At 37.1% G+C, this 13,933-nt stretch overlaps 1 protein-coding gene across 6 annotated transcripts in view; it reads left to right on the plus strand.

Annotated features, from left to right (window-relative positions):
• LOC131430361 (glutamate-gated chloride channel) overlaps positions 1 to 13,933 on the plus strand; it is a 249,491-nt gene that overhangs the window by 182,604 nt on the left and 52,954 nt on the right. For all 6 annotated transcript variants that reach the window (XM_058595278.1, XM_058595277.1, XM_058595273.1 and 3 more), the window contains exon 7: positions 10,843 to 10,912. In XM_058595278.1, the coding sequence (XP_058451261.1) occupies positions 10,843 to 10,912 (70 nt within the window). The remainder of the gene's footprint in view (positions 1 to 10,842; positions 10,913 to 13,933) is intronic.

The raw sequence follows: 13,933 nt of genomic DNA on the forward strand, positions 1-13,933 counted from the left end.
ACTCAGCTGACTGTCGATTGGACTCCGGAGTGAAGTGATGGAGCCATGTTTCGTCCATTGTTATATATCGACGAAAAAAATCGGTTTTATTTCGATATAACAGCTCCAAACACTGCTCAGAATCATCAATTCGTTGTTGTTTTTGAGCGATTGTGAGCTCACGCGGCACCCATTTTGCACAAAGCCTTCTCATATCCAAATATTCGTGAATAATATGTCCAACACGTTCCTTTGATATCTTTAGGGTGTCAGCTATCTCGATCAACTTCACTTTAAGGTCATTGAAAATCATTTTGTGGATTTTTTTCACGTTTTCATCGGTAACAGCCTCTTTTGGACGTCCACTGCGTTCATCGTCTTCGGTGCTCATATGACCAGTACGAAATTTTGCAAACCACTTACGAATTGTTGCTTCGCCCGGTGCAGAGTCTGGATAACACTCATCAAGCCATTTTTTGGTATCGGCGGCACTTTTTTTCATCAAAAAGTAGTGTTTCATCAACACACGAAATTCCTTTTTTTTCCATTTTTTTCACAATAACAAAAGTAGCTTCACTCAAAATATAATATCTCACAAACTAATAATCAGACAGCTGTCAAATTTATACACGTTTCTTTTGAAGGTTGGTACTAACTGAAAATGGTATGGATTTGATTCTAGTGGCGCCCTCTCATAGAAACGATACGAACTTTTCAGCCGATCTGTTATAATATTATTATTTTTATTAAGTTTTCAGCCTTATGTCGAATTTTGGTGAATTCATTTTCGGCTATTTGACTCATTTTGATAATTGATGTATTTTGTTAGTTAGGGAATTGTCCCAAATTTCCCATTCAACGGAATGACGTCCAGTAAATTGGTCTTAGGTGAAATAAAACGCTTCAAGATAACAAATTTTTAGATTGGTCTTAAATACTCGTAAGAAATGTCATTTTTTTCACTACTAATTAATTCTGTTGAAAACTTATTACATCTTGCTGATCGAGAAATCTCATTCTCGAGCCACCATTCTCTAGACTCTTTGTTCTTCCACGATAGAAGCATTCTTCTTCATTGTAAAACAATAAATCATCTTCTTTTTCGGCATTCGTGTTTCGTGTCTAACCCACCCTGCGGCGTTTTATCAATATGACAATGTCTGCATATTTGCGAACTTTGTACAACTCGTGATTCAAGCGCCTGTTCAAAACTGCATTCTTCAATTTATAACCAATGAAAATTCATGTTTCTTCCTCGTAGGTAACATCGTTTTTATATGTCATTAATTTTCAAGAAACCCGTAAAGATCCTCATATCATCCGACAGCATCATCTGTTCCAAAAACTATTTTTAATTTCTCGTTCTTCGTCAACCATTATAAGCTCTGTTTCGATAGAATTTAGTCTATTCTAGCTGCTTCATTGTTAAAAGCTTCACAAGCCTCTTCCACAGCTCTACGATCAACAAATCTCGATCTTGAAAATTATTCCGATTTGTTTTTGATGAAATTTTGAGCTGTTGGACAATCGGAGCGACGATTTTATTCTATCATCTTTTTTATATCTGTCGCATCCCGAGTCACCTTCTCAATTTTCTTCACCTTTCGTTTGAAAACTGCCTAATATTTCTCAATGGGACGAAGTTACGAACAGGTGAAATTGATGTTCTTCACTAGCACCTTCTACGCTATAATGACAGCTTGCCAAATCAGACCAAATCTTGGCAGGTTCATTTTGAGATCTAATGAACACGTTTTTTCAGGCATGCATGTTCATTTGGGAATCCATAGTCTTGTTTGTCAGGAATACCTATGTTTTTTTGTCCGCAGCTGCAAATATCTCATCGGCTCATAAACTTTTCCGCGCATTTATCGACAAAAACAGGAATCGAATTTGCTAAAACCAATAGTATTACAGAACGTCGTTTGGACACTAGATTCAGTTTCAGTGTCCTGTTTGGATGCTTACTTACTGTCCCTAAAAAGAGCGAACTTTTTCTAGCTGACGAATCCTTCTGTCGGTATCTTAGATGGCATTCAATTTCTTGGCGATTTCATAAACCGACAGTTTTGGGTTTGCTTGCTGTGATGCTGCCGATCGATAATATGTCGAGCCATACACGGAAAATGAAAACTTCGTATTCGTTGATTTCTTTCCACTTAATTTTGAGTTGTTTGAGTCTTTCCTTTCGTTCGCTCTATCCATTGTTGTCAAAAACAAAACACAAGGAGCACCACCTCTCAACAACGATAGTTTCGTTCAATTACGTAAAAATGAGTAAACCGCATTCAACCAGAAATTGAGTCAATGCAACTCAACCGTTGAAAACATTTATCTTACTAATGAGTAAATATAACTCACTTTTCGGTATATTTTTGCGAAAGCCTTATAGAAACAGTTGTAGTGACCGCTGGTGGAGGGATTACCATAGAGATATTGAACCGCATTGTTGGATACCGTGGCGCCCGAGCACAGCCAAGCATGCTCAAGTAGGCTATTTCTAGTCAAGTAGGCTATTTCTTCATGTGTTTTACATGCAGGGTAGCTAAATTGGTCAAGCAATTTCTCCGGATAGGAGCTAGCTACGGGTTCAAGTCTCTTCTCTGTATTGACATGTCATTTTACCAATCTATTTTCCTCGGTAAATGCTGATCAACTTTCAAACTAGCTGAAGGCGGCTGTACGTCTTAACAAGACTAAAACAAGTCATTACTTAGAGCTACTTAATCTAAAATAAATTTAATAAACCAAATTTCAGGTAAAATGGTTCTAAGGCCGTGGACAATCTCACGAATTATTTTAACTTTTAAATAAAATTTGACAGTCGACCAGTTATTTTATATACAGTCTTTTGACCAAAACTGAAGCCTATTTCAAAGTTTGACGGATAGACAGTTTTTTAGGTACATTTTCCACTGAAAATAAAATGATATCAAATGGTATAATAAATAAAATACAAAGAACGTGACGAACATCTAAAAAATCTTACTTAGTTTCGTTGGAGTATTCTCTTTGACTGAAAGTATACAAAGAAATTACACAGAGGAAATTTTTACTATAGATCTGGAATTTGATTTCTTTTAAGTGTCGAAAAGTAACTATCAAACTACCAAAAATAACCATGCTTTCGATCAGGCTAATTTTTCACAACAACGAAATAACTGGTTGACTGTGAAATTTTAACTAAAAGATCAAATAATTCGCGAGTTGGTTCACAGCAAAGACATCATATTAACAAGATATCCAGCTCTCACATTTCCCGAACAAATCATTGGCAACATCCTTTTTTGCGAGCATGTCGCCCCCAGACGAGCCCGCATCGAATCTTATACATAGAAGTAGGGGAGAAAATTGTCAAATTCGTGCGCGCCAAAATAGCAGGGTTGCGCACCCATACAATTGACATGATATGTTGAATGTGATGCCGTGCGATGGCGTTGCTGAACTGAAGATTGACTTCGCTCCAAGCTGACAGGGTCTGAGCCTAAAGCCGAGGACCACTTCGCGAATTATTTTAACTTTTAGGTAAAATTTGACAGTCGAGCGGTTATTTTTGAACAAGTAGTTAAACTGGGGCCCAAAACCAAAACTGGGGCCCATTGCAAAATTTGATGAACACGAAAGTTATTTGGGATTATTTGGCACTGAAAATAAAATGATATCAAGAGGTATTGCAATACAGAGAACGTACGAAAATCTTCTAGAAAAACATACTTCGTTTCACAAACGTATTTAAACTTTTTAGTGAAGTATTTTCTATAATTGAAAGTTTAATAAAACTTACACAGAAGTAATTTTCTTTGCAGGTCTGAAATTAGAATTTTTTGAAAGGTTTTATTTCAGTGTCGGAAAACAACTGTCGATCTGTCAAAAATAACTACACTCTTACCAGCTGCTACCTAATTTTGGGTCAAAACAAATCCAAAATCAACTAAAGGGCATCTCCCTGATTTTAGGTGACGAGTGATGATCTCAAGATTGTGGGTAGCTCATAGAAGAGCTCGACAATGAGTGATTTCTTCTAAAAAAAATACAGGTAAAAATGATCAGGAATTTTTATAACAACAAAATAATTGCTCGACTGTTAAATTTTAACTAAAAGTTAAGCTAATTCGAGAGTTAGTTCACAGCCTAGGTAGTTTCCATAAGGCTCTTGACAAAATATACTGAAAAAAGGATTTGATCATCTCAATAGTAAAAACTAGTGGCTCAACTTCATGATGAATATAGTTTGCTTATTCTCTAGCTTATTGCACAAAACTTTCACTGCTTAGCGGTATTGGTATTTGTGATCTAATAACAATGGAGAGAGCGAATGAAGCAAAAGAATCCAAACAATTCAAAATCAACTAAAAACAAGTTAAATAATAGGTAGTTTTTATTTCCTGTGTACGACTTCGCGATTTTGAATTTGACCACGTGTTCATTCAAAGATAGGGAAAAAATCGGATCGAGACTTCTTTATAAAAAAATTAATCGTGACAAAATTTTCATCACTGAAAGAGAAATCATTTCAAAACAATATCTGCCAAGTAAAAATATGAAATATCTCCATGCAGGTTTGAAAATGTTTGTAAACTCGAAAAAAAGTCTGCTAGCGCAAGTCATCTACAAAGATGAATGAAGCACAAAATTGGTTTAGCTAGTGAAAAACAAACACCGCGACGATGTTAAAAGTCTGTAAAGTTTGACGAATGTCAGCAAAAATCTTGATTTTCAAAAGTCTGCTGTCTTGTTTAGAAACCTGCAGATTTGCAGACCAATCTGCAGACTTGGGATCTCTGGAAAACAAACTACCCGCTTGTGAGAAATTCTGGCAGCCGGCAGAAGCCTGGCCAGATTCCAGCAGCTGTTAAAATTGTGCAGGGGAAATTTTCTTGCCACGTCATGTCTTGCTAAATCGCTCTCCCTACTTTTTTTCTGTTCGACTATTCGTACATTTGATGTTCGTCAATCCTCCATGTATATCCAAAAATTAAAACGAGTCTTATTATTATTAATATCATTTATTTTACCCCGGCTTTAAACTTTTGGTCGTTCACCGGGGGGTAAAAACGAGTCTTGAGATCAAGTAAAACGAAATGAAAATACTGGTATATTGAGAGAAGAAATTTTGCATATCATATTTAGCAAAAGTTATGTTATTGCCCTTCATTTCAATTTAAAATAAAAAAAAAACAAAACCAACGGCACTAAAAATGAAGAACCGATTCAAAACGTTCTTCCGGCAGAAACATAACCGTTAATAACAACTGCCCACATTATCTGATCCGAATGGATTCCGAATCAATTCCGAATCGGCGAGAAATTTTCATTCGGAATTTCATGTGGAAATCATAATGAATTCCGAATCAATTCCAACTCCAGTGCAACCACCTATTCCGAATGAATTTCGCCTACAACCGGTTGATTCGGAAATCAGTCGGAATTGAGTAAGAAGATGCGGACTGAATTGTCAATTTGTCTTCTTCTTCTTCTTTCCCGATTTTGCACGTTTTCGTGCTGACTTTCAGTTTATTTTTAAATGAAAACATTACATAACTGATTATACACATTGAAATCTTCATGTTTTTCGGATATACAGAACTAGTAAAGAACCAGTTCTACTTAGAATTCCAACATAAACTGTTGAAATTCGCTGGAAATTAACAAAACAGCCTACCTTAGTCAGCATCATCCATTCCTCTAGCTGGTAATGAAATGGCTTAAGTCGCCTAAATTTTACACTAACACATTCATAAAAAGAGCGAATATTCAATGACATTTATAATGTCACTGTCAATCAGGTTGATCGAGCAGCCAACTCATGCGAAAATTCTAGCACTGAACCGATCGAGCACTGAAAAATCAAGCAGTCGAGTAAGAATTCATTACGCATTCCGTCATTTCGATAATGTGGGTGACAACTAAGAGTACTACACTCAAAAAATAAATTACGTTAATTTTACCTGGAAAGATTCATGATACTCACCCATACAACTTTTCACGTACATTTTGTTGGGTGAGTAGAAGAAATGAATGTTTATATATTATGCATTTTACTCAATAGGTAAATATTTTATTACTTGTCAGGTAAAAGATACGTGATGTTCATGTAGCTGATGACTGCTATTAGCTTACGTAATAGTTACAAAACGTGAACATCCTTCTGTGCATTGTAAATTCACTTAATATTTTCATGGAATGATGAACTAAGCATGGAAATCACTGAAACCAGTGCGGAATGAAAAAAAATTATTTAGAAGTTAAAATATTTAGATATTTTTTAGAACGCAATTGAACTAAATATCAACTTAATAAACGGCATAATTATTCCTAATAATAATAATAAAATCACTTCGGTATTGAAGCTTTATTGATATTGATCTTCTGCACATTCTATTCTTCCATAAGAGATTTAAGGACCTCTTATTTTTTGTTGGTTTGACATAAAGTTGCTACAACTAAGCTCAGCTCTGCAATGACTGAGTGGAAACATATATTGAAAAAGCTAAATGAATAAAAAACTCACAGAAAAGATGATTTTTTAGAAAAAAATTAGCTCAGAGGCAAAATTCGATCCTGCGTTCTTATGCATTCCGTGCATACGCGTTTACCATTTCCGCCACCTTAAGCTGTGGTGTAGACGTTCTACAACAGTACGCTAAGAATCGGCTGCGAAGTCTGTTGAAACAGAAAGACCAAATTCCACGAAAAGAACGTAATGCCAAGACTTTACGTAGAGTATCAACAAACAGTCTTCTTCTTCTTCTTATTCTTCACTTTTGGTGGCTTCACCTCACTTGAGATGACGCCGATTGATGGCACAGCGATTTAGCTATATTGCCAGTTAGTTTTCGTTTATAGTCCAATGGACTTTCTTTTCACTGGACTACAAGTGAAACTCTCGCTATGTGACAACGTGGAGTCACCAAAGTACGGATGAAAATCCTTTCTTTCTCGCGAAATACTCGAATTTTCACCGCACTAACACGATACGATGTGAATAATCCCATGAAACTGAGGTGATTTATTTTTTGAGTGTGCTGTAAAAAAACCAGTGTGTCCAAATGACAAATGTGCCTAACTGCAAATGCCACGACAAATGTGCTTAACTGCAAATCACGGTTTCTCTTTGTTCACTTTTTCTTTCACTATTTCATATATGACATCTTACTCTTCGCAAAACTTTCAAGTTAAAACCACAACCGTTCGATTCATATTGCAAACTTTCGAAAAATTGCAGTGCCAGCTTCGTAATAATCAAATGAAGGGAAGTAAAGAGTGGACCTTATTGGCAGTTAAACTCCTTTGCCGTGGGAATATCGAATTTTCTTTTTAATACTCTGGTTTTATGTGATACCCATAAGTAATGACGAGAAAGAAATATTCGTTTTATTAAACCGTAAGTTTATTGTGATAATAAAACCGTAAGTTTGTTGTAATAAAAAAAATACTTTTGGTTAATAAACAGCACACAGCACAGTATCGCTTTGTTTACTTTCTTTTTCGAATGTTAAGGGATATCCCAGTATTCTTCGAAGTGCATATTGAAAGTGAAGATTTAAAGATGACAGCTTTAGTTATTATCCTCCGCAGATAAAAAAAAACATTGCTACGAGTAAAAGAGAGTAAACAAAGAGAATCTGTCATTTGTACTTTGGGCTTAATCTAATGTTCATCGAAATATTTATTCGAAGGCAAACATCAGAGAAGGTACCAAGTGCAAATGACAGTTGCTATTTCTTCAGGCCATGAGTTCTCTCGCTTTTTATTCACACAACAGAGTAAGCGTTGAGTTTGCAAACATTCGAGTGAAAAAATACTTCTAGCAGTTCAGTGCGTTTTCTTGATCGGAAAATTCTTATCGAATTTAAGGATGCAAGAATACGTTGTTTTTTTTATCGCCGTTTATAGATCTGGTTTTTGAAACCATAAATCATCAATCATAAATGTTTTCAATCGAAATTTTTACGCTAAGTGAGAAGTACAACAAAAGGAAACGGTTTTGAAATCACTTCTGCTTTCGATTTAAAACAAAGAAGAATGACTTTGTATATAAAATTTTACGAATAAGAATGTCTTTATTTTGAAGGAACTCAAGTTTTGTGTTAAACTCACTCAAATTTTGAAAAAAAAATTTTTTTTCCATATTTTGAGTAAAAAATACTCAAATTTTGAAAGCTTCGTCTCTTAACTCAAAAATGAGTGGTAACTCAAGTTTAGAGTACGTGCACTTTCAATGAATGTGAGTGGTGTGTCACTCTATTTTGAGTTATGTTGAATGAGGGTGTAGAATAATTACTAAAACCATCAACTTTCGATTTGCACTGTAGAATTTACTAGAATTAGCCGTAATAATTGAAAGAGAAAGTAAACACCTTCTCTAATGTTCATCGAGATTTGTAGATGATACATCAATAATTGAGAGATCATTGTAAGAAGGATAGCGAGTACGAAATCAGCATTTTAGCAACGCCATGTCGGGTGAACACGCAACCAGAAAACTACCGAATAATTAGTACTTATTTGATTTTAAGTTAGGATGGTTGTTTCCAAATAATCCCATGCAGAATAATACTGAATGGTAAGTTATGTCTACTCAATAGTAAGTTGCACCGAAATTGTTTGTAGAGTTTCGTTCACTTTTATTAACATTGAAGGCGATATACTTTATTTTAACTTGAGGAACTGATCTTTCGCGGGAGGGAGGCCGAAGATACAATAATCTGCCAAAATTACGATGCAAGTAGTTAATGAAGTACGATTCAACCAGAACGTCACCGGAATTTCAAGGTCGCCGGAATTAGTTTACTCCGTTCTTCAGCTGTTCCGTGGTATTGACGTTGTGTGGGAATGTTTCCATCAGAATTGCATACAACCGGTGACGGAGGTTTGACAGAAACTGTTAATCGCACTTTGATCGGTACTGTTCTGGTTCTGTGTGTTAAAGCAGGCGTTGCCAAAATTTCTGTTTCTTTCGCTTTGCTCATCCTCTGAATACTGCTCATGGCAACCACTTCATTATCTCATCCCATGGCTCATTCTCAGTGTTTCCACAGAAAAAAATCTGAATAAGTCTAATCGTTTGATTTATTCCAACGTTTCAATACAACTTTCATCCACACAAACTCGTTATGTATTATCATAGAAAAAATCAAACTCATTTTATTCCACCATGAACTTCTTCGTATCAACAAATAACACATACTACTAATTAAAAAAAAACAACAACAAAATGATTGTCAACGTAAACCGATTCCGAATAGTTTTGCCACTAGTACACTGCCAACGACGACGGTAGCCCTAGGTAGGATTTTCGCATGCCGACTCACACGGAAAAAAAAAAGAAACTGCAACTGGAATGCGGAAACTTAGAGAAAACTGCATCGTGAACGAGAATGCTGACTTGCAATGCCTGTGCACGCGGAACGACGATTTGCTTGCTGTTGCATACTGCCCGTTAGACTACTGCACGGTTTTGGGAAAATTGGGGAAATAATGATTTCAGAAAAATGCATGGGAAACGCCTGAACCTGCATCGTGTCGCACGAAACGCATGTGAATGACCTCCTGAGCCTCTGCTGTCCTCACCTTCTGTGGAATGCTTTAATCGACAAGTTGCAATTTGCATGTTTGCATGATAATTCTCTACTGGCATGAATCGACAGTTCGCTTGGTCTCCTTGCTACTGCTGCCTGATTCTTTGCATGACGGAATGAAAAACATGGCTGCCAGAATGACCTCTTCTAGTGCTTGCGCTTTTTATCTATTGCATGTTGCCCGCATGATTGCATGATCTTCTACCTCTAGCTTTTGGTTTGGTATGAAATGACATCTAAGCATGCTACTGCTCTACCGTTTCTCGGCATGCTGATTTTTTTTTTTTAAATGACAGTTCCCTACCACGATGTTGTTGCTTCAGGTGACATACTGCATCGTTTAGGGTTTAGGCAACTGCCAGAGTAGAGTTCCTTATCCTTTTCCTTTTTACCTTTCTAAAACTTTTTCAATATAATTTTTGCTATCCCAATTTAGTCTGAAAATGGTTCTCCTCCTCTTTGTTACTTCTTGTTGTCAGTCTTGTTCAAATATTCTCTCCATTATTTCTTTTTTTATTTTTCAAACTCCTTCCTTCGACTATGTCCTACTGATTCGAACGTCTATCCTCTTCTTCCAACAAAGGAAATTGAACCTATTGATTCTCGTCCCATTCAAACAGTTAAAAAAAACAGATTCTCTTGAAGCTACAGCCCTGATCCCCTCCAAGTTTAATCGGAGCAAAGATTTTAACCAAACAGTTTTTCATGAGCCAGGCACAATATGGCAGGAAACAGCTAGAATTCCGAACCCCTCCCCCCACCACCACACCAAGCATGAAAACACCCGCTCGAAATCTCGACGAAATCTACCAGCGCATCTTGCCAACAGATACCCCCCCCCCCCCCCCCTTTTTCCACGAGTGATAGAAAGCAAAATTCGCAACCAATCGATCAACAACAACCAAATTACTCAAAATTGAAAACCGATAGCTAGGAACTCCATCCTAAACCAATAACCCCCGCCACCATCGGCGTGCCCAGTGAAACCTATCCCAATCCGGTAGATCGTAGCATAGAACCGATAATATTGCTTACTCAAACCTTGGACCCCTCGGTACCCAAACCAGCTCCAACCCAAATCCAACCACTACTAGATAGGATAGGAAAAAGAATAAGCAAACTCAACTAAAAATATCCATCAAAATTTTTGCTAATATTTAATTTTCTTCCTCGTTGCCGTGACGGTCGCGCCATCATATGCGGAACATCACCACCACCACTTCCACCACCATCGCAAACGTCAATCGAAAAAAAAATGACACCCAAACGTCAATCTCCGCAGGAGTACAGCGTACAGCTAACGTTCCGAGAGCAGTGGCTGGACGAGCGGCTCAAATTCGATGACATCGGAGGTAAGTGAGTTAGTAAGGCTTCATTTCATTGTCAGAGCGTCTTTTTTTTTCGTTGTTGATGTTATCTAGTTCGATTGACCACATCGGAACGGATATAGAGCCCGGCAATTCTGTGGTAAATTGAAGCACTACTGTACGGATTCGTCGCCGGTTTTGCCTTTCTCTATAGAAAGGTATTAGAATTGCTGGAAAAACCGACTTTCGAACGGAGCCTCGGAGACCCATAGTGTTATATACCATTCGACTCAGCTCGACGAGATCGGAAAATGTCTGTGTGTGTGTGTGTGTGTGTATGTGTGTGCACTTTTCGAAGATATTTGAACGCGCTCAATTTTCTCAGAGATGGCTCAACCGATTTTAACAAACTTGGGCTCGTTTGAAAGCTACTATCGGGGCATTGATCAAGTTCGAAGATAAAATGGCTGTGACTTTTGGTTCCGGAGATATGATTGTATAAGTGACGTAACCGACAAAAAGCGTTGTATTTGAACGCGCTCAATTTTCTCAGAGATGGCTGAACCGATTTGAACAAACTTGGACTCGTTTGAAAGCTACTGGCGGGCCATTGATCAAGTTCGAAGATCAAATGGCTGTGACTTTTGGTTCCGGAGATATGATTGTATAAGTGACGTAACCGACAAAAAAGCGTTGTATTTGAACGCGCTCAATTTTCTCAGAGATGGCTGATCCGATTTTAACAAACTTGGGCTCGTTTGAAAGCTACTGTCGTGCCATTGATCAAGTTCGAAGATCAAATGGCTGTGACTTTTGGTTCCGGAGATATGATTGTATAAGTGACGTAACCGACAAAAAGCGTTGTATTTGAACGCGCTCAATTTTCTCAGAGATGGCTGAACCGATTTGAACAAACTTGGACTCGTTTGAAAGCTACTGTCGGGCCGTTGATCAAGTTCGAAGATCAAATGGTTGTGACTTTTGGTTCCAGATATATGATGGTATAAGTGACGTAACCGATAAAACACGTTGATTTTTACCGCTCTCATATATATAAGGGTGCCAAAATTTTGGGATCACCTCTATTTTCGTTAAGTTCTAGTGCTCAAAAGTTTAAGCACCTCGAAAAAAGCCTTCATGCAAAATTTGACCTAAATCGGACATGCTTAAGAGGTGCTGCCCGGTGGTAAAGGTTTGACAATTATCGATCTTGAAAAAGCACCATAGGGGGGAGTACATGAAATTTCCAAAATCAAAAATTTTTTTTGATGCCAAAACTCTTAAAACTGCATAAAACATCGAAATTTAGTGTCATCTCAAAAAAAAGTTTTTTTGAAAAAATCAACTTTCTGGGACTTAGAAAAATTTTCATATTTTTTCCAAGTCCCAAAAAGTCTATTTTTTCAAAAAAATTTTTTTTCGAGATGACACTAAATCTCGACGTTTCATGCAATTCTAAGCCTTTTGGCATCAAAAATTTTTTTTCGATTTCGAAAATTTCATGTACTCCCCCCTATGGTGATTTTTAAAGATATATGAAAATTCCACTAAGTGGACTAAGAAGGGTTTTGCCTTTCTCTATAGAAAGGTATTAGAATTGCTGGAAAAACCGACTTTCGAACGGAGCCTCGGAGACCCATAGTGTTATATACCATTCGACTCAGTTCGTCGAGATAGGAAAATGTCTGTGTGTGTGTGTGTGTGTGTGTATGTGTGTGCACTTTTCGAAGATATTTGAACGCGCTCAATTTTCTCAGAGATGGCTGAACCGATTCGAACAAACTTGGGCTCGTTTGAAAGCTACTGTCGGGTCATTGATCAAGTTCGAAGATCAAATGGCTGTGACTTTTGGTTCCGGAGATATGATTGTATAAGTGACGTAACCGACAAAAAGCGTTGTATTTGAACGCGCTCAATTTTCTCAGAGATGGCTGATCCGATTTTAACAAACTTGGGCTCGTTTGAAAGCTACTGTCGTGCCATTGATCAAGTTCGAAGATCAAATGGTTGTGACTTTTGGTTCCAGATATATGATGGTATAAGTGACGTAACCGACAAAACACGTTGATTTTTACCGCTCTCATATATATAAGGGTGCCAAAATTTTGGGATCACCTCTATTTTCGTTAAGTTCTAGTGCTCAAAAGTTTAAGCACCTCGAAAAAAGCCTTCTTGCAAAATTTGACCTAAATCGGACATGCTTAAGGGGTGCTGCCCGGTGGTAAAGGTTTGACAATTATCGATCTTGAAAAATCACCATAGGGGGAAGTACATGAAATTTCCAAAATCGAAAATTTTTTTTGATGCCAAAACTCTTAAAACTGCATAAAACATCGAAATTTAGTGTCATCTCAAAAAAATTTTTTTTGAAAAAATCAACTTTCTGGGACTTAGAAAAATTTTCATATTTTTTCTAAGTCCCAAAAAGTCGATTTTTTCAAAAAATTTTTTTTTCGAGATGACACTAAATCTCGACGTTTCATGCAATTCTAAGCCTTTTGGCATCAAAAATTTTTTTTCGATTTCGAAAATTTCATGTACTTCCCCCTATGGTGATTTTTCAAGATATATGAAAATTTCACTAAGTGGACTAAGAAGGCTTTTTTATTTTAGTTTAGCATCACTGTTCTCATACAAATAGGCAGCGCAAATGTCAAGCACTAGTTTGGAAAAATGATGCTGACTGTGTGACATAAAACACTGAAGCATGCTTTTGTGAACTACTCAAATCAATCTGAATCAATTGGCGTCTAAAATTATTTAATAAATGTTTGAAACATATTTTCATGAGACTGTTATGAAAGAAGAGAAAGGCATTATCACACCACTAGGTGGATTAAGAAGGGTTTTTCTTTATTCCAACCCTCCGGTTGTGTGCGGATTGCGCAACGGTTTATGGTCAGATATGTCCCAATTTTCACCACCCTCAATCCCCTGATCCAGTTGTTGGCCGCCAGGGCCTTCCAGATGATTGGTAATCGTACAATAATTGACAGGAATGCTGTCCACAACGAGCAACTCTGCTGGGTCCAGAGGTAATGCGTTTTACGTTCGTTAAGAACAAGC

This window comes from Malaya genurostris, chromosome 2 (genome assembly GCF_030247185.1).
Source record: "Malaya genurostris strain Urasoe2022 chromosome 2, Malgen_1.1, whole genome shotgun sequence".
NCBI lineage: Eukaryota > Metazoa > Arthropoda > Insecta > Diptera > Culicidae > Malaya > Malaya genurostris.